This window comes from Eretmochelys imbricata, chromosome 4 (genome assembly GCF_965152235.1).
Source record: "Eretmochelys imbricata isolate rEreImb1 chromosome 4, rEreImb1.hap1, whole genome shotgun sequence".
NCBI lineage: Eukaryota > Metazoa > Chordata > Testudines > Cheloniidae > Eretmochelys > Eretmochelys imbricata.
In genome coordinates this window covers 85,233,817-85,256,088 of record NC_135575.1, presented here as the reverse complement: position 1 = coordinate 85,256,088, position 22,272 = coordinate 85,233,817, and the positions used below count along the sequence as shown (strand labels likewise).

Here is a 22,272-nt window from a genome sequence, read left to right as displayed (position 1 = left end):
TTTGTATCACAGTGGTGCCATTATAGTAGGCCTTAGAAGTACATACATTAGTTAGGCAGTACCTCTCCATTTTCTCAGCATTTTGCGATCATTTCAAGATTTGGTAATGGAATTTTTGATTGTTATCCATTGAGATAATTATCCCATCTTCTGTCAGCACCCTTTTTTATTTTTAGCTTCCTAAGTGAAGAATTTCCTTGTTGTTTTCTGGTTTGTTAAATCTTGTTAAATAATAAAGTAGGTTTGCATATAGATGTGTAGCTAAAAAAAGGATGGAGAACTCAAAATAAAGGTTCAGAGGGAGAACAGGCTGAGTGAGTTCTCATTGAATATTTAAAAGGAAACTATCTTTAGCTGTCTATATTTAGCTGTTCAGTTTCCTTAAAAGCTTTTTTTGGTGTAAGTCTTTATTCTTACATGTTTAAACAGAGATAAAAAACTGCATAAAACAGAAATAAAAAAGCAGAAAGGGCTCTTATCAGCAAAGTTATAACAGACACAATATTATGAGTCTAAAATGAGACAGGATTATATTGTAGGTATGATTTTCTATATTTATTTTCATTTTGCATAGGAAGCTATGTTCACATTTCTATGGCAAGCTCTGAACTTGTGATTTTGCAGTGAGTATTTTGGATTCTTGCAATGAGCAGATACCATTTCTGTATCATGAAAAAGAAGTCAATGATTACAAATATTTCAGCTGAGATAGTAAACTGAGATCCTTCTTTCTAGTCCTTAGAAACTATCCAGGTAGGACTTACACTAATAAAAATTCCAACAGCTATGGCACCTTTGTTTATTGCATTGCACCTGCCAGAATTGCTTGGTGCATCACAGCAGGTATGAACCGAGAGTAATTGAGTCATACCCATCAAACATTAAACAGAAGCTTCTAAAAAAATTCAGCTCCACTACACATGGAGGAAAAGCCTAGATAAGTGTGCAAGATTACAGTTATCAAATCTAGGCTCAGGTGTATCAAAATAATATCCTCAATAATCACTTTAGGAGGGGCATTCAGGACATTGGGTTAGTTCAACTTGTTGAGTTGAGTCAGTGGAGTTAGTTGCATCACTTTAACAGAGAACAGAATTTGGTCCTAATTTCCCAGCCTGTTCGAAGCATAAGCTGCCATATTTGCCAATGCATGCATTGCACTGGTGATGTATAGCTTTGTATATTGTACAGTACCTTGTTCAGTGCTGATAGGAGGAAACGTGCACTTTCTAACCCCATTCTAATGTTACTAAATACATAAGTGCAACAAAGCCATGTATTATTTAATTAACTTACCAAAATACATTGACAAATGTTAAGACTGTGTGACAGAAGGTATTAAAAAGAAGGAAGTTTCTTTATGAGATGAAGGCTATGTCTACACTTACCATTTAGAGCGCAAAAAGTCCCTTTTTTGCAGTAAAAGCACGGAAGCATCTACACTGGTTAATGACTTTTTGCGGCGAAACTCTGAAGTTTCGCCGCAAAAAGAAAATCACCTTCATGAGAGGCATATAGCTCTTACCGCTGTTCTAGCTGTGCTGTTGTGAAAGCGAAGACACGTTCTACCAGCATAAACTCCTTTTGGCCTCTGAAGGATATCCCCCAGTTCCAAAAGTGACCACTCTGGCCAGCATCTCGGCTGCTCTTACGCAAGGTAAACGGACATCTGCCCTTCCCCCTGTAGGCCCTGGGAAGTTTGAAACTCCCTTTCCCTTTGCTTGTAGATATGGCAGGGAAAGCACCCAGACATCGGGGGTTTAAAAAAAAAATGCCACAAACGAAACGAGGTAATAGGGCTGCTGGGACATGAAGCAGGGCAGCACGGGGCACTGAGCAGGGACCCAGAATGCTTTCCACTCACCCCCCCCTTCTCGCAAGCCCTATCGAGAGAGCTGCACTGTGGGATAGCTGCCCTACAGCACTGCTCTCATCGGCGATGGAAGTGCTGCTCGTGTAACTACTCTCTGCTGCCTGAGGAATTGAGTGAGTACACAAACCAGTGCTTTACTTTCACCGGTGCCTTATCATCGGTGAAACTTACAGCGCAAAAACTCTACAAATGTAGACATACCCTAAGGCTGGAACGTCATCGTTTAAAAAACCACCTCCCCGGAGGACAAAAGTTTTACCAGTGAAAAGCGCCAGTCTGAACAGCACTTTGTCAGCAGGAGAGCCCTCTTGCCGACAAAGCTACTGCTTATTGGGGGTGCTCCTGCCAACAAAGCTTCTGCCGCTTGTTGCGGGTGGGAGGTTTTTGTCGTCAGGAGAGTTCTCTCCTGATGACAAACAGCGGCTACGCTGCGTGCCTTGGCTGTAATGGCACAGCCCTGTCGCTAAAAGCTGGGTAGTGTAGACAGAGCCTGACTTCAAATGACCGAAGCACAATGGGGTGCATTATGGAAATAGCTAAGGAGTCACCCCATTAGGGCTAGGTACAGAAGGTCAATTAGCTTCTGTCACATCTTGAATGTTCTTTGGAGTATATTCATTGCTCCATAAATTTCTTTTAAGTAGAGTAAAAAAGCCCCTTGGGTAGGAAGAAACAGAACTCTATATGAGCTTCTCCCATCAGTGTAAATACTTCACCTCCCTGAGAAGCAGGAGCAGTGCAGTGAAGCATTCCCAACGACAGATCGCTGTCTACACCAGGCATTAGGTAGATATAACTGCGTGGTTATATCGACATATGTTTGTAGAGTATACCAGGGCTCAGGGACTGATTCTGTTCCCACCAAAGTCTAAGGAAGTTTTATCATTCACTCTAATGGAGGAAGGATTATATTGGGAAAAGATATAATCACAAGCGTTAATGCATATTTCACATTTCCCCAAATAATAGTGCAGTTCTAATCCCCTATAATGAGCTCTAAAATAAGGAAGAATCCATTGGCACCTTAAAGGCTAACAGATTTCTTTGGGCATAAGATTTCATGGGTAAAAAACCCCACTTTTTCAGATGCATGGAGTGAAAATTACAGATATAGGAATAGATATACTGGCACATGAAGAGAAGGGGGAGTTACCTTACAAGTGGAGAACCAGTGTTGACAAGGCCAATTCAGTCAGGCTGGATGCGGTCCACCCGCAATAATTGATGAGGAGGTGTCAATACCATGAGAGGGAAAATTGCTTTTGTAGTGAGCCAGCCACTCCCAGCCCCTATTCAAGCCCAAATTAATGGTGTTAAGTTTGCAAATGAATTGTAGCTCTGCAGTTTCTCTTTGAAGTCTGTTTTTGAAGTTTTTGTGTTGAAGAATGGCTACTTTTAAATCTGTTATTGACTGTCCAGGGAGAGTGAAGTGTTCTCCTACTGGCTTTTGTATGTTACCATTCCTGATGTCTGATTTGTATCCATTTATTCTTTTATGTAGAGACTGTCTGGTTTGACCAATGTACATGTGTGACGGTGTTGCTCGTGGGAGTCAGCTGAGGTCACTCTATTAGGGTGAACTGCAAACAAAATGGGGCAGACAAATCCCAAAAGCTGGTGGATATTCCAATACTTAGATTTACCAAGCCAGTACAAAACAGCTCCTGTAGTACCTCACTGGTTACTCAGAAGTCCAAACAACGCAGTTCCCTTAAAGTAACCCAGCCTCAGGCCTCCATCCAGACACACATGTCATGTATGATGATGATTACTGAAAATCTTATCTCATCATATAAAATAAAAGGTTCTTTCAATCCCAAAGGATCAGCCACACACCCAGGTCTAATTACAACTTAGATCTTACCCAAAATACACGCTTATAGTCAATTCTTGTTAACTAAACTAAAATTTCTTAAAAAAGAAAAGAGAGAGTGTTGGTTAAAAGATCAGTATACCTACAGACTTGAATTCAGTTCTTGAGGTTCAGATCCATAGCAGAGATGAGCTTGTAGTTGCCAAAAGTCTTTTTGGAAATAGTCCATCGGTTATAGTCCAGTGTCCATATTCAGGATGACTCCAGTCAATGACTGCGGTTCTCAATCCTTATGGCTCAAGGTTTCCCCCTCTTGAAACCCAAAGCAGATCTGAGATGAAGAAGGATCGTGTCCCAAGGTTTTTATACATTTCCAGCAGCCTTTTGGCCTGAGAAAACAATAGGCTTCACTTTCCTTCTCCCAAACATCATGGCAATTAGCACAAGGTAATTTATCCATTAAACAGTTCAGATACAGGTTACCAAAACCTTCAAAGAGACATATAGACAATAATACTATTTCACTCAAGTGTCTTCCTAAATGTTAATATTCCTTTTTTGATCTTTGAATCAAAGCTATAGCAATAGACAAGAATTGTTTGCTTACATCAAAAGACCTGAACAAACATCTCTAACAATGCAGACTTGCATTTCAAAGCTCTATTCATTTACATATCTTCCTAACCAGTCTTTAAAGTTCGGCCCTGGGTCAGGTCAGTCTGTGAGTTAATTAACTCTTTCTGGCCCTGTCACCTTCAATGAGATATTATATTACACTCATAAGGTCACAACATGGCAGAGGGGCATTGCTGGCACATGGTGGCATATATCACATTAGTAGATGTGAAGGTGAATGAGCCCCTGATGGTGTGGCTATGCGGTTGGGTCCTCTGATGGTGTAGCTAGAGTAGATATGGGGAGAGAGTAGGCAACAAGGTTTGTTACAGGGAGCTATCATGAGCTGTCGCTAGTCATATTGTATAAAGACAAGACACTCCAAATTCATATACCAGCTATCAGTGAGGCTCTGATGGAACTATCCACATTGTTATAACTACAATATCCTAGCCAACTGGCATTCTTTTAATTTTTGAAAAGACCTAATGAATACACTACCGTGGTGATCGATAGATTAATACATGTGCATTTGTGAAATTGTACATCATGATGTGATGTGGCATGAAAGTATTGATAGTGTACCCAAGACCAAATAATTTTTTTTAAAAACTTCTAATTAAAAAAAAACAACTCCCGAGTAGAGAGTTTCCCAAACTTTATGAAATAAATTACAATACATATTGGATTGAAAGTCATATTCTACCTTCCCCACTGCAAAACGTTGATTGCAGATATGTTACTTTTCTATGCCCTTATTCAGCAAGCTACTTAAGCACGTGCCTAATTTCAAGCTAATAACTGTTGCCTTGAGAGTCAGTGACACTACTCACATGCTGAAAATTAGAGACATGCTGTCAAGGTTCCTCCCCCACTCTGAACTCTAGGGTACAGATGTGGGGACCTGCATGAAAAACCTCCTAAGCTTATCTTTACCAGCTTAGGTCAAAACTTCCCCAAGGTACAAAATATTCCACCCGTTGTCCTTGGACTGGCCACTACCACCACCAAACTAATACTGGTTACTGGGGAAGAGCTGTTTGGACGCGTCCTTCCCCCCAAAATACTTCCCAAAACCTTGCACCCCACTTCCTGGACAAGGTTTGGTAAAAAGCCTCACCAATTTGCCTAGGTGACTACAGACCCAGACCCTTGGATCTTAAGAACAATGAACAATCCTCCCAACACTTGCACCCCCCCTTTCCTGGGAAATGTTGGATAAAAAGCCTCACCAATTTGCATAGGTGACCACAGACCCAAACCCTTGGATCTGAGAACAATGAAAAAGCATTCAGTTTTCTTACAAGAAGACTTTTAATAAAAATAGAAGTAAATAGAAATAAAGAAATCCCCCCTGTAAAATCAGGGTGGTAGATATCTTACAGGGTAATTAGATTCAAAAACATAGAGAACCCCTCTAGGCAAAAACCTTAAGTTACAAAAAAGATACACAGACAGAAATAGTTATTCTATTCAGCACAATTCTTTTCTCAGCCATTTAAAGAAATCATAATCTAACACATACCTAGCTAGATTACTTATTAAAAGTTCTAAGACTCCATTCCTGGTCTATCCCCAGCATAAACCAGCATATCGACAGACACACAGACCCTTTGTTTCTCTCCCTCCTCCCAGCTTTTGAAAGTATCTTGTCTCCTCATTGGTCATTTTGGTCAGGTGCCAGCGAGGTTACCTTTAGCTTCTTAACCCTTTACAGGTGAGAGGAGCTTTCCCCTGGCCAGGAGGGATTTCAAAGGGGTTTACCCTTCCCTTTATATTTATGACACATGCTTAAGTACCTTGTTAAATCAACACCATGAAAAACTGCATTCTTCCCAAAATACCTTTATTAAACAGTTCTGTTGTATCACATCTTTGAATCTAGGGTTCTTGTAAGGGAGAGCTAAGGAGTCAAGTTATACAACTGCTGCAATGCTTTTGACATTACCATATTTGTCATTGCAATTACTTGATTTGCTTGCTTTAGGAGGAGTACTGCTTTCTTACACAGATTTTATAGACTGTCATTTATTAGCTTACATGCTATTCCTAAGCCAGGTGTCTGAAACATAAATTGTAGCCTTGACACATTCAAGTTTTGACTGGTACTCTGTATATGTAAAAAGAAAAGGAGTCCTTGTGGCACCTTAGAGACTAACCAATTTATTTGAGCATGAGCTTTCGTGAGACTAACACGGCTGTTACTCTGAAATCTGTATATGTAGTTCAGGTTAAACATTTTGTTCTGATATTTGTTAAAATAGTAAGGGGCAAAGCAAGAATCTAGCTGCTAGGATGAGTATTGGGCAGGGACATGTTGGGTGATAAACACCACCATCCCCCCACCCGGTGTGTGCCTAGTTGTTTTGGAAAGGTTACTGCAGCTCAGTGTCTGAAGTAGATTCCGCAGACCCTTATACAAGCTTCTCACAGGGAAAAAGGTCCATATAGTAGTAAAAAGAAAAGGAGTACTTGTGCCACCTTAGAGACTAACCAATTTATTTGAGCATAAGCTTTCGTGAGCTACAGCTCACTTCATCGGATGCATACTGTGGAAAGTGTAGATCTTTTTATATACTTTCAGCCCCCAACTAAAACCCCTCCAACGCATTATTAAGGATCTACAACCTATCCTGAAGGACGACCCAACACTCTCACAAATCTTGGGAGACAGGCCAATCCTTGCCTACAGACAGCCCCCCAACCTGAAGCAAATACTCACCAGCAACCCATACCACACAACAGAACCACTAACCCAGGAACCTATCCTTGCAACAAAGCCCGTTGCCAACTGTGCCCACATATCTATTCAGGGGACACCATCACAGGGCCTAATAACATCAGCCACACTATCAGAGGCTCGTTCACCTGCACATCCACCAATGTGATATATGCCATCATGTGCCAGCAATGCCCCTCTGCCGTGTACATTGGTCAAAGTGGACAGTCTCTACGTAAAAGAATAAATGGACACAAATCAGATGTCAAGAAATATAACATTCATAAATCAGTCGGAGAACACTTCAATCTCTCTGGTCACGCGATTACAGACATGAAAGTTGCTATATTACAACAAAAAAACTTCAAATCCAGACTCCAGCGAGAAACTGTTGAATTGGAATTCATTTGCAAATTGGATACAATTAACTTAGGCTTGAGTAGAGACTGGGAGTGGCTAAGTCATTATGCAAGGTAACCTATTTCCCCTTGTTTTTTCCTACCCTCCCCCCAGACGTTCTTGTTAAACCCTGGATTTGTGCTGGAAATGGCCCACCTTGATTATCATACACATTGTAAGGAGAGTGGTCACTTTAGATAAGCTATTACCAGCAGGAGAGTGGGTTTGTGGGTGGGTGGGGGGGTGGGGGGGTGAGAAAACCTGGATTTGTGCTGGAAATGGCCCAACTTGATTATCACACACATTGTAAGGAGAGTGATCACTTTAGATAAGCTATTACCAGCAGGAGAGTGGGGTGGGAGGAGGTATTTTTTCATGCTTTGTGTGTATATAAAAAGATCTTCTACACTTTCCACAGTATGCATCCGATGAAGTGAGCTGTAGCTCACGAAAGCTTATGCTCAAATAAATTGGTTAGTCTCTAAGGTGCCACAAGTACTCCTTTTCTTTTTGCGAATACAGACTAACACGGCTGTTACTCTGAAACCTGTCATATAGTAGTAGATCATCTACTCCTCCTTCCATTGGCCCAGCCAGGCAACCTCCTGTCTCCCCTCTCCACTTATGCACTGATGAGCAGGGAGCTGTTCTCGAGAGGGACTAAATCCCTGTTTGCATCGTCTCCCTCTCCCTCCCATGCACACAATTAGTTTCCCCCCCTCTTTGCACATCAGCAATGTTCCATTGCCAAAGAGCCCTCTGTAAAGTTACCGACACAAACAACTCCAACTAATTAATTTATTAAAACAGCTCTATTTAGTTATCTAGGGATGCCAACTGCCTTGCAGGTAGACAAAGAGGCAGCTGCAGGCCACTACACCAACTCCCCTCAGTAACAGCAGAGCTGAGCGCTCCTATCTAAGGCATCATGAACTTTTTTTTCTGAGGGGAGAAATAAGGACTGTTTCTTTCTGCTCCTCCCCACCTCTTTCAGGGACTCAGGGCAGTAAGAGGAACTAGGAGGCAAAAGGAGAAAAAGGATTTGAATGGAGAGATGAGGGAATTCAGAGGGAAGGCAGATAGGAGAGGAGGAGCTGTGGGGAAAGATAGAGAGGAGTGAGGAGATAGAATAAGTCCAAGAGTGAAGGAAAGGGATAAAGAAATGAAAGGGGAATGGGTTGGGGGAAGCAAGAGTAAACGCACACCACTCCTGGTCAGTTGATTTTTAATGTAACATTATTTTGTATTTCCCTGGTGGGTGTCCTACATAGCTGCGTTTAGGAGAAAGCAGTGGGGTGGCTATTTTAAGAACTCATGTTTAATTAACTTTGCTGGCTCTCTACCCTGGAACCTGTTGTTAAATGTTGGGATTGCTTTGACGGCTAATTATGCTTATATTACTTCTGATTTGTGTGGGAGGCTGTGGGAGGGATATTGTGTTGCTCTTTTTTTTTTTTAATTTTTTCCTTCCCTGGGATAAATACCATGGACAAATTCAACCCATAAACCCCATGTGACACCAATGACTTGAATGTAGTTGCACGGAGAGCTAAATCTGGTCCTCCATGTTATTGGGCTGAGTTTTATACAACGTGTCAAATTCTGCTGTCAGTTACATGGCTGTAACTCCACATAGCAATCTCGGTAACTGTATGATTGGTATTATCTTTACCATCACCCTTTCTACCCCGCCCCCGTTGTCTGTTAACTTTTGTCATGCTGCGAATTAGATTGTAAGGTCTCAGGAAAAGAGGCCATTTCTTCCTATTTTTTGTACAGCACCTAGCACGCGCCGGGGGGGGGGGGGGCACGATCCTGGCTGGGCTCTATGACAATACAAATATAATAATAATGTTCAGGGGTCTCTCTCTATCTGTCATACCCTGCCTTTTCCTTTTGCTTTCTTTTAGTCTGTGGCCCCACCCTCATTTCCTTTCCCTCCCTTTGCTTGGACTTTACTCTAGGCTTATCTCCTTACACTTCACTTTTCTGCAGTGGTCCAGTGCAGCAGTGTGTAGCACTAAGTAGTATTGTTATTCGAAGCAGTTGCATACAGTTTCTACAATTGCGATAACAACACCAGTGTTTTGAAACATCTAGGCAAAGAAATAGCACTGGAGCACAGGCTGGTCTGTAGGAATTTTTTGTAAATGGATGATAGAAATGAAAGGTGGAAATGATCAATATAAATCCATTTTGTGAAAGTGGATAAGTTACTCAGGTAAATCCATTCAGTTTCTGATGCATTTCTCTCTCAGGAGGAGAGGCTAGTGGACATTTGAAGAGGACAAACGGTGGTACCTCCTAACCACTCTTTGCCCAGGGATCCATAAAGAATTCCCATCCTGGCAGATGCCCTGAGAGCCAAAACCAGTACCACAGAACTCAGGCAATCTGCCTGCATGCCATGGTGTTTGCTTTGGACTCCAGTCCCAACCCTCATGACAACATGGCTCATACACAAGCTGTGCTGCCGTTGGGGCTTCTCTGTGGTTCACCCTATCCCTCAATCCCCAGTGAGGGGGTGGGTGTGGAAGCCACAGAATGCATCAACAGCATTAATCCTGAACACACTATTGGATTGGTGCCAGACACTCCTCAGGTTTAGCCAGTGATAATTCTGCGTAAGGATTAGGTCCTTTGATCCAAGAGTGAGATGTATATGTGCCTTCACCCTCTCAGGGGGCCAGCAGTTAATACGGCTTCCCACACTGTTTTTACTGGCCTCATTTTGCTTATTATTTGAGCTTGTTCGATCTCTTCCGTACCATGCATCAAAGGAGATCATACGACCTTGGGAGAGGGCTAAAACATAGGAACGCCTTGGTAATGTAGGATTTTTACACTTTATTGACAAACCTGAAACGTCTGTTAATCTGTACAGCTGTGAAATTCTCTACCCATTTTATAAAATGAATGGTTCAGATTATCATTGTGATACGATAAATTATATTGATTTTGATTATCATAGAAGATACTAAGTTTTATTTAGCATACAGTACTTCAAATATTTGTAAAATAATGATTAAATAGTAATCAGTTTTTTTCAATGGTTATTGCAGGTATGCAAACAATGGTAATGGATTGTTAGCCAATCTCAATTGTTGGCATAGGAAGATTTTAGAAATGTACTTGTTTAGTTAATTAGTGTGACTTTCTTCAATAGCTTCCAACGCATTAAAAATCTATTGATTATTATACCTCAGTTTTAATTTAATGCAACAGATTTTCCACCCCAGAATTAAAAAGCTAGAGAATATTTCTTATATGGATTTGATGCTGCTTTTTTAAGCAAAAAACCTTGTACACCAACATCAAGCCACATCTATTGGACGATCAAGCCAAAATATTTGTTATGGCATGATAAATTTTTAAAAACAGAATGATTATGTGCACAGAGGTTTTGTTTATTTTCAGTAGCCCAGATAACCTACCCTTTTCTCCTTCAAATCCTTCTTGAAAATGCATTTGTACAAAGCCTATAAAGCTGACCACTGCTAGATACTTAAACCCTTCCAAAATCATTTGGTACACTACGTAGTATTTGGGTGTGATCTGTTTTGTCTACAAGTGAAGTAGACTGTAAGCTACTTAGGATAGATAGTGTCTTATTTTTTATGTAAAGCATCAACTGCATTATATTGTTGCCCCATAAATACATTCAAAATAATAATAATAGCCTACGTTGTGTTTGACTAATGCGCTGTATGTCAACTAAGGCATGGAAAAGGTTAAGTAAGCAAGCATTTATTTACATTTGGTTTTTGCCCAGGTTCCCAATTGGGTTTTTCCATGTTCTCCCAACTCCAGTATGGTTTGATCATTTTCACCAAGTGAGGTCTGTGTTAGAAGAACAATACAGACATCAGAATGAGAAGTGTCCTTAAGCATATGTTACCCAGGAATGTAAAATTGGGTGACAGTTTTCGGTTCTCTGCAGCCCACAAGAACCTAGAATACTAGTATAATAGCAGGTTTCAGAGTAGCAGCCGTGTTAGTCTGTATCCGCAAAAAGAAAAGGAGGACTTGTGGCAGCTTAGAGACTAACACATTTATTTGAGCATAAGCTTTCGTGAGTTACATCCGATGAAGTGAGCTGTAGCTCACATAAGCTTATGCTCAAATAAATTCGTTAGTCTCTAAGGTGCCACAAGTACTCCTGTTCTTTTTACTAGTATAATAGGAACTCTGTTTATACAGGTTTTAGTATTTAGAGTAGAGCTGGTCAAAAAATTTTGAATTTTGTAAATTTTTATGAAAAATAGGAACAAATTTTTGCAAAACTGTTTGCAGAAATCTTCCCTGTTCACTAGCTCTAATTCAGAGATGCTGTCCTCAAGATCAGCATTTCACATGTGTTTTTCTGTACAAGTCAAAGGGAGCTGCTGGCTGCTCAGCACTTTTGGAAATTGGGCAACTTATTTAAGAACCTAAATATGGACCTTTGAACCTAACTTTAGGCACCATTGTTGTAAACGTTATCCTTTATTTGCAAACTTGTTTTACTAGTCACTCTTCTTCATATGCACAACCTATTTGGCCAAGGCCAATCTGGAACTGATCCCTAATATTTTATTCCCTGTATTGTGGGAGTCCCTATTGTTGCTCTCCTCCAACCACTCTAATTTGCATATAATATCCTTGGCTAGAGGATGAGCAGGCATTTCAAATCAATTTGTTGCTGTTGCTTCTTTGGAAGATTGTGTATGATAACTCTGTTCTGCAGTATACAATTAAGTATAATCTAAACACAGTATTATGATCTTTCCTATATGCAACACTAGCTATGTATCTATTCTTTCTCATCTCTCACGTATAGTATATTGTTTCTGCTCACCTGGGGTCCAGTCCTGAGCACCCTGAGTTCCCATTGACTTCAATAGGAGCTGAAGAGACTCAGCTCTTTCCAGAATCTGAGCTGTACTGTGGTATTCAAAATATTTGCCTTACTAGACTTGTTATAAATGAGTGGAAGTGTAAATATTTAATACTGTCTACTGAGTGCTAACAAGCTTCCTGCCTGACATTATGGATGTGTCAAATTCTATGGTTGTAATAATTACACATTAGGCTTGGTTAGCCGTCACTAGGTGATATTTCTATGACAAGAGGAGATGTGCCTGAAAGGTCAAGGATCACAATACTGGATTTTTCATGCCCTTCTGAACATTGTTTCTATTATGAGAAATTGTATAACAATTATAACAATGAAGCCCTAATGTAATGTGAGGCCTCTTTTCAGATTAAAAAGAAAATTAGAGAGAGATGTTTTCATGCACGTGTTTGATGCTGAAATATACACACTGGGCTTAAAGCCATTCACATCCTCTTGCATGACCACCTGCGGTACCAGATTTAATTTGTTAATCAGGAGTAAACCCCAAAGGCCTCCGTCACGCAATTAAAATTGAATATGCACGTGGAATTTTTGATGCAAGCCAGGTTTAGAAATAGAGTCTTGATTTTAAAAATAGGCATTTCACATCTAAGGGAGCTGATATTATGATCTGTAAAATGAATGAAGTTCCCAAGAGTAACTGGAGTTTATACAATATTTATTTCTGCATTTCTTTTCAATGGTTTTTTACCATTTTGATGCAGAGTTGTATAGACCATTAGTTTCTTAATCCTCTAGGACCTGTACTTCAGTGAAACTGGGGACTGTCTGTGCAAACAATCTAAGCAAACTTACTTGGCTTTGAAATGGTGGCTGAGAAGTAACCCTGAAGGGAAGAAATGGTAATTGACTTAACTTGCAGGCTATTCCTCTCCATATAATACTTTTGGGGCACTTTAACCCTTGTGGAATTCCAAATGAGATACTTAGCTACTTAGATGTACCAGTTTTCACATTCTGCATTGCCACCAGGAGGATACTGGACTGGAGCTGATCCTGCTTTCCTTGAACACCCTATATCAACTAATTGTTTGTGGGGGGATATCAGTGGGCACATGGAATGCAGGATCATCCCCCTACTGTGTAGGAAATAACTATATCAGAGACTGTAGCTGATTTCTAACAGCCCATCATAGTTGTACCAAGTAACAAACATATTGATACCTTGAAAGTAAATGGAGCATTTTGTAAATTACTTGTTTACAGGACCAGGAATGCAAAGAAGACTAGGTTAGTTAACTAGCACTGGACACTTAGAAAACCACTGGAGAGCAGTTATTAATTAACACATTTTAAAATTGAAGGAACATTTAGGGCATCCCTTGTCACACAGTATAAAGATAGCCTGTTCATGATTGGTCTAATCCTTTTGAATGCCGTTATGTGCAAACCAAAAGGGGACACTGACCCCACAAAACAGTGTGGTCACAGGGAAAATGGCAGCATGATATGCTTCCTAAGACTATGCACCATTCTATTTTACAAAACAAAAATGGCATCCAAAGGAAAGTAGCTCATGGCCTGTTCTGCAAAAGTAAAGGTGAATTCACTTTGTATTGTTTTTAGCTTTCTAGTCTTGTTTTCCATACAATCTAGACCAGTACTTTCTGGTTTCCCTGTGACGTACTGTAATCTGGAACTGTGGTCACTCCTAGCATTGTGTTGCTCTGTAGTAGGATTGCTAGTTTATTAAAGTGTTGCTAGTTTTTTACAGAATATCAGCATGTTTGTATTTTTGGTTTTATGACTATGGAGCCCAATGTTTGACTCTTTCCCTTCTTTGCTGCACACGTGTTCGGTGAGCATAATGTTGAATTAGTTGTTTATGTCTATCTAATAATGCACAACTTTGGGTTTATCTTTTGAGCCTGTGCATTTTATAGCACTAAATGAGAAAATATCTAGACTAAAGGGAAAATATAGTTTTATGATTAAAATGATAAAATACAATGAGAGACCCCTGGACATAACCAGTAGAAATTTTAGCAGTTACCAGAAATCTTATAAGATGTCACTAGAAGAATTCAAGGTGCTTTACTATGAAGATATGCTGATAAGAGTACCAAGTCCTAAGAATCCTGGCAGTGAAGCATTTTGAACAAGTTATACCTCTAGAGAATTTGACCTACATTTATAGAAAAAAAACTCCCAATAATTAAGCCTAGCCTATAATTAGTTACATCAAGATCAGAAGCTAGTGCTTCGACATTCACATCTGGGCATATTTGAGAGGTGATAAAAAAGCAGTTAGGAATTGCATAGACATTCTAATCAGAAACTATATTTGACTTCATAATTGACCCTTGATTGTAAATGTTACATACCACTATCATTAGGGAGTGGGGAATTAATAAGTAAGCACTAAGGGCCTGCTCCAGCTCTTATTAAAGTCAATTGAAAGACTCCCATTGACTTCAGTGGCCATAGGATCAGGTCCTGCCTCAAAATAAACACTTATGGTAAAAAAGGAAAGGTTGAAAAAATGTCTCAAAGTTAGAAAAATGTAAAAACATGCTTGGGTCCCATCAGACCTAGGTGAATATGAGATGTGAACAGTCCATTAAAAGAAAGAGAACGCATTATTTACCTGAATGCAGTACAGTCTGTATTTGTGGCTCCTGGATACCCAGTAAACAACAGATGGGTGTGGGAGGTCCCTAAGCAAGAAGCTAGAAGAAGGTTACAGATAATATGTTAAACATGCATACACATCACACAGGTTTAGAAGATATTGGGAATGGAGTCTTGTATCTCGTTAGAGTTGGAGCCTCTAGCTATTAATACAATACAAATACTAAATATGTCATTAAATTATGTTAATGATGCAAACTGGTCTTTTTTCAGGAAAATATTTTTTTCCTAAACCCCAATGTAAGCATAGGGGTTTAGGTGTAAAGAAGATTGAAAGGGAGAAGATCAATTACAGGTGTTTAATAACTTTTTAGGGGGGAATGCAGATGTTTGATTTGATCTATCTATTTAGGTGGAAAATATTTTCCCTCTTTCTAGCATAGAATAATTTGTGGCTGTTGACAAAGTGTGAACGTTCTGCTGTTCTATACATGTAAAATAATTACTTGCCTGTTTTTCTTTTCTTCTTCATTGAGATGATTCTAGATTTTTTGTTTCTATTCATATTTAAGTTATTGCTGCTTTGCTTGTGCTGGCTATTTGTTTGCTTGTTTCTCATAGCCAAATTTCATAGGGGCCAAAAGTGGTCCCTGAAAGTCAGAAACCAGATTGCTGTGTTCACTAAGGATTAACAACATGGCTAGACCATGAAGCCACCTGAAAATAAATTTAGTAATAAAATAATTTTATTCTTTGGGTGAAGAATAAAAAGTTAGCATAAGAAAGTGAAGAGTAGAAACAGCAAACTAAAAAATGTTAGTCTAAATAAATGTGTTGAAAAATAATAGTAATCCCTTATCACTGTTGCCACTAAAATAAGATCTCCAGTCCTCCCACTCTACTACTCAATTAAAGTTTTTCCATAATCCCAAAATCTTAAATAGGACTCACCAACCTTATAAAATTTAGTTATTTTGCATCATAGATCTAAAACCTCCAAAATTTCTTATTCTTACCACTCCTTCCAGCAGAGAGAAAGTCAACTCTGCCCCTGCCAATACCTGCCTCTTGACATTTGGGGAGCTCAGGTCTCCAGGCCAAAGTCTGCTCTCAGTTGTATCAGCAAAACTGAGGGCAGAATTTGGGCTTCTTTCCCCTGGTAATGTGGCTGCATGGTGCTGAGTTCCCTGAACGTTAAGTCTGAGGTTTGACATTGGCAATTTCTTCCTTTATTGGTTCTAGTCATATTGGGCTAGATTCCATTCCAGTCACAGGCAAAAATCTGATTACCTTCAGTGCTAAAGGATCAAGCCCAAATACAGAGTCTATGGGATCATTACGAGCATACAAAATACAATGTGTTACACAGATATCAATTACTGCCAGTACAACAGCCTGTGGATCTTCTGTGCTGCTTCTCCATCTATTTTGGCAATGGCATCATGAAAATTAATAGTATGAGTCTTTCCTACAACTTCCCTGTGTCACATTTATTCCATTCATTTTATGCGGTGTTTCCCTTTGGGGAAAGTGGAATTGTGTGGATCATTTGTTATCTTTTGTAAAAATTGTAAGATGGCAGAATGGTCTGATATTGAACATGTACTGTGCATGAGCAGTCACACAGCTTCATTATCATGCACATTGTGTAAAGAGTTGTCACTTTGGATGGGCTATCACCAGCAGGAGAGTGAATTTGTGTGGGGGCGTGGAGGGTGAGAAAACCTGGATTTGTGCTGGAAATGGCCTAACCTGACAATTACTTTAGATAAGCTATTACCAGCAGGACAGTGGGGTGGGAGGAGGTATTGTTTCATATTCTCTGTGTATATATAAAGTCTGCTGCAGTTTCCACGGTATGTATCTGATGAAGTGAGCTGTAGCTCACGAAAGCTCATGCTCAAATAAATTGGTTAGTCTCTAAGGTGCCACAAGTACTCCTTTTCTTTTTACAGGTTTCTTCCGCATTCACAGCAATGCCAATATTTTTTGGAGCATTTCTTTGGACTGTATCTAAAAGCAGAGCCTACTGACTATAGTCAGACCAGCTCAGCTTTCTCCACACTTCTTTACAAGTTTAAAGAACATTATTAAGGTTGCAAAGTCAAGCCCTCAAAAGTTAGGAAATACCAGAATTCAGACTGCATGTGAAACCTTAATTCACTCCCCTTGTGTCTATGCATTGCAATACAGTCTTTAATTACATGATGGCGTACTATTTTTTCCACAGAACCCCCTGCTCATTCAGTGCACAGAATGGAAGGTGCTCAATTAATGAACAGCTATTTAATATTTTGTTTTCTCAGCATTTGTTCGAAGTGTAGCCACAGGGCTTATTTACTGCACAGCGTTCTCTCCCCTCCCACCAGCCTCCTTGCCCAGACTCCCCTCTGGCTTCTGCCCCCATGAAGTCTAGCTCTTGTGAATTCTGGATTCAAATCAGCACAAGTTGACAAGCTCCTTGCTCTCAGGTCTGGTGCCAGACCTCAGCCCAGCCTACAGGAGACCAGAGCTGCAGTTATAGGCAGAATTCTGCTCAGCCCCTGGATCCTGCCCAGTGTGGACAGAACCTTTTGGGGATTTAACAACTAAAAATCTACGCATGTTCTACTGAGACCATGCAAACTGATTTTTCAAGAGCCTGTAATTTGGGCAAATTTGGACTGATTTTCACAAGGAAAGCAAAAAGCAAATCCTTGACACAGAAGTCCCCCCTGCTGCCAAATGTCAAGCCCCAGCTCTAAAGTCTGGGGATGCTAGCACATTTTTTTCATAGAAAAGATCAAAGTTTTTCAATATGGGCAAACCAGTTATTTTTCCCTCGTCTTGTTCTTGGAAGTGGCTGAACCATTGTGGCTGAAAGTTTTTGGGGAAAAAAAATCAGCCTGCAGAAGAAACCAGCATGGAAAATTTCAGCCCAAATAGTTAAAATTTGGCAAAGCTATGGGCAAATGAAACAGAGCCTTATAATAGGAAGTGACTCAGCCCCACCTGTAATTTATATAGTGTTGAATTTACACATTTACAGCATTCTGCAAACAATCTTCCAGTGGGTCATGGACAGATTTTGTGAGCAAAGACCAACAGAGGGAATGGATTTTATATTTTCCTTCTGTTTCTATTCAAACTTCCTCCTTTCATGCTGCCGCTGAAATTAATAGGACCTCTGCCACAGGCTTCATCACAAGCAGACTCTAGGATGGCATTAGACCCTCAGTCAAAAAGAGGAAACAATTTCACAAATCAACAGGAGAAAGGCATCTAGAAAACTAGGTACAAAACTTATAAAAACCAGTATATCTTAATCTTTTAAATAAGGCCATTTATCCCAGCTTCTGTTAGTAGGAACAGTTAATGGGCATCATGTGCCTGCATTGAATAAAATTAAAATACAAAAAAATACATACTATTCTGAGCCAAATATTTCCATGTTTCTGCATCTTTGCATGTGTCTTGAGATTTAGTATTTCCCTATGAACACTTAAAGCATGGGATTAGCAGGAGAAAATGCTTTTTTCCATGTTTTAATTAATGTAATTATATTAAAAGAAGTGGAGCACAATGTTGAGAATTGCAGCAGTGCAAAGGGCTTGATACTGCATTGGTATTTTCATTTTAAAGCTGATTTTCAGTTATAATTTAACAGTATGGTGCTATAATTTAACAGTATGCTGAAAAACTTGAATAAAACATTGTCCCAAAAAATCTGCTTTTAGTAAGTTGGCTTTTTTAAAAAAAAATATAGAAAGATAAGAGAGAATATGTTGGGTTGTTTTAAAAAATATCCTTGCCTCGTTGAAGTCAATAGCCAATACCCATTAACTTCCATGATGCCATGATTTCATCCCTTATAATCAATAATCTGTCCACAATTCTTTTATCTGAATTTTGGTTCCATGTTTTGCTTGTCATTGTTTTTAATTTGCACTGTGATTGTAGAGGTGTTGGTCCCAGAGAGACAAGATGGATGAGGTGATATGTTTTATTGGACCAACTTCTGTTCGTGAAAGAGACAAGCTTTCCAGCTTCTACAGGGCTTTTCTTTTTCATGCTTCCCTACATTGTATAATATTCTGGACAATGAACACCTATTATTGTAGGGACCTCTTGATACCACCTGCTAGCAGTGCATTAGGGTTACAGGGATCCCCTGGTCCGGAATTTACATTCTAGTTGACGAAAGAGTGCCAAGTAAGGTCTCTAATGAAAGCCTGTGTCATACTGGTCATCTCAATGATTGAGCGATGTATGTACAGGTGATATTTAAAGAGTTGTGTATGTATGTACACAAATTATGTTCTTAAAGCATATAAGGTGACATGTTTTAGAATGGTTCCACCAGACAGGAAGTAAGAAATGTTTAGCTGTCTGGCTACATGAAAGTGAAGTATTGTAAGCTTTACAGTGGAGACACATTTACATACTGAGTCAAATGCTAATGCAGGGATGTGAAATCAATGAAAAAAGCACACAGGAAAAAATGAGCTGTGCAGAATGATATCCTGATCTCAAACTAAAACAATGGTTTGAGAGACTATATCTAGGAGGTGCAGAGGAACCCCCAGTGATTACTTCAGTCTGTGAAGACAAGCTGCCAGTGGACTTGATCTCAGGAGCAAAGGTCTCAACTAAATTAGTTGAAAACACTGTGGAAAGGACTTGGGGTAAGCTGTTTTGTTAGTCTCTAGAAAACATGTTATGATTTTGTTTTATATACAACCATTTGTTACCAATATTCTCACTCTCTATCACTTGAATTTCTGTTTGATAATAAACTTATTGTTTTCACTATATCTAAGCATTGTGTGTTAAGTAAAGTGGTGATCCCAAGTGGAATTTTACAACCTGGTGTACACTATTCCTTTGGGATTAGCAGAACTAAGAGTTCTGTGAGTGCTCAATAGACCAGGGATTGAGCACTCTAGAGGAAAGATAGTCTCTATATGTGCAATAAGACCTCACATGTGACCTACAGTATATGACGTAAATGTCTCATGAGAATAATAATCTTCGTGCTTGCAATATAGAGGCAAATAAACATGTAGATTGACTAGTGTTTTAAAAACGCATGAGGATAAACTAATTGAACATAAACTCATACATTTGTAAAATACTTGAAGGATTATGAGGTGCTCAGATGCTACAGTCTAAAATAGATTGATTCTGATTTACCTGCTTGATTGAGGGCCCTATCCAAAGCCCATTAAAAAGTCAGCAATACCTTTTCAGATTTCAGAGTAGCAGCCGTGTTACTCTGTATTTGCAAGAAGAAAAGGAGTACTTGTGGCACCTTAGAGACTAACACATTTATTTGAGCACAAGCTTTCATGATGCATCCGATGAAGTGAGCTGTAGCTCATGAAAGCTTATGCTCAAATAAATTGATTAGTCTCTAAGGTGCCACAAGTACTCCTTTTCTTTTAGTATCTTTTCAGCAAGTTCTCTTTGCTGCTGCATCTGCTGTGCTTACCTTTAGGTAGAGCAATCAGGAAGAAGGAGTAAGAGTGCGTGGCATCAGTGTTCCATGCTGAAGATCTTTAAACTATCTTTGTCAGCCCTAGATGATTTTAAAAACAGGATGAAAAAATTGGGATTTGGGGTTTTTTTTTTAGGGTTTTAGAAACTCTTTCCTTGAAAAATACCAGAAGGATGTTGTCTCTAACTATTAATACAATTGCAGTATTGTAGCTGGAGTCTTTAAAATTTATTAAGGTAATATAACCCAATAAAGGCTTGAGATACAAACAGGAAAACAGATTTAAGTTTCAGAAGTAGAAAAGTTTGGGGATAATTTAAGGAAAAGCAATGGAGTTAAATGTGAAAAGAGAGTTTTAAATGGCACCATATTCATCGTCATATTATTTATGCTCATTTTTCAAGAGAGTCTGTTTTAATAAGACATGAATTCTGGATCTGTGTGATTAGGAGAAACCAAGTAAATGACATAATAAAAATAGAAGTTTTGTGGTAACTAAACCCAATAAAATCTTTGTTTTAAAAGTACACCTTAGAATTGAACCATTTCCTCTTTAAAGAAAAATAAGTGTCTTATTTCTGATACATGAAGATAAAGTTTGGGGTTAATAGAAAGTAGAGTTTTCCTCTGAGACTGGCTGTTAAAAATCTGGAAACACACAAAGGAAGAAAGAACAAAAGAAAAAAGAGAAATAAATATTTTTTTCATATTTATTTTGCAGGAAATATATTTGTTGTAAGCCTGGCCATTGCAGACTTGGTAGTGGCGATCTACCCATACCCACTGGTCCTGACATCTGTATTTCATAATGGATGGAATCTGGGCTACCTCCACTGCCAAATTAGTGGTTTCCTGATGGGCCTAAGTGTCATTGGATCAATATTCAACATTACAGGCATTGCTATTAATCGATATTGCTACATCTGCCACAGCCTCAAGTATGACAAGCTGTATAGTGACAAGAATTCTCTGTGCTACGTCATTCTCATCTGGATCCTGACATTTGTTGCTATTGTTCCTAATCTGTTTGTTGGATCTCTACAATATGATCCACGAATCTACTCGTGCACATTTGCACAATCTGTGAGCTCACCGTATACAATAGCAGTGGTGTTTTTCCATTTCATGCTTCCCATAGGCATAGTTACTTTCTGTTACTTGAGAATATGGATCCTTGTTATTCAGGTAAGGCGAAGGGTTAAACCTGACAACAAGCCCAGGCTGAAGCCACATGACTTTAGGAACTTTGTCACTATGTTTGTGGTATTTGTACTGTTTGCGATCTGCTGGGCTCCTTTGAATTTCATAGGCCTGGCTGTGGCTGTCGACCCAGACACAATAATCCCCAGGATTCCAGAGTGGTTGTTTGTATCCAGTTACTACATGGCATATTTCAACAGCTGCCTTAATGCTATCATATATGGACTTCTGAACCAGAATTTCAGACGAGAATACAAGAGAATTATTGTCACAATTTGTACAGCAAAGGTTTTCTTTCAGGATAGTTCTAATGATGCAGCAGATAGAATGAAAACCAAACCCTCACCACTGATTACAAACAACAATCAAGTGAAGGTAGACTCAGTGTGAAATTGGGATCCTCACCATTGCCAATCTACAACATTCAAACACTAGTTCTGTTTTATTAGCTACACAGTTGAAGTGCTGTACCGAAATACTAGTCCTATATGAAAGGTACTTGGACAATGTTCTGTGTACAGTATTTGTGAGCCAAAGTAACACAGCCTTGACATAAAGAGCCTCCTGTTGTACAATATGTCTTTCAAATAACGACTGACTTATATGCTTAAGGTATTACAGGGTTACAGAATTTTTTAAAATTTTCTGTTTAACATCGATAACTGAAGATGGATGGGAACTGAACTGCCATATTAACTGGCTGTTTGAA

The 22,272-nt window shown here is 39.3% G+C and overlaps 1 protein-coding gene across 1 annotated transcript in view; it reads left to right on the top strand.

The window, feature by feature from the left end:
* The window catches only part of MTNR1A (melatonin receptor 1A), a 102,964-nt gene extending 81,011 nt beyond the window's left edge, over positions 1-21,953 (top strand). Inside the window, exon 2 of the mRNA XM_077814555.1 lies at positions 21,085-21,953. Within this exon, the coding sequence (XP_077670681.1) occupies positions 21,085-21,953 (869 nt within the window). The remainder of the gene's footprint in view (positions 1-21,084) is intronic.
* The last annotated feature ends 319 nt before the right edge of the window (positions 21,954-22,272 follow it).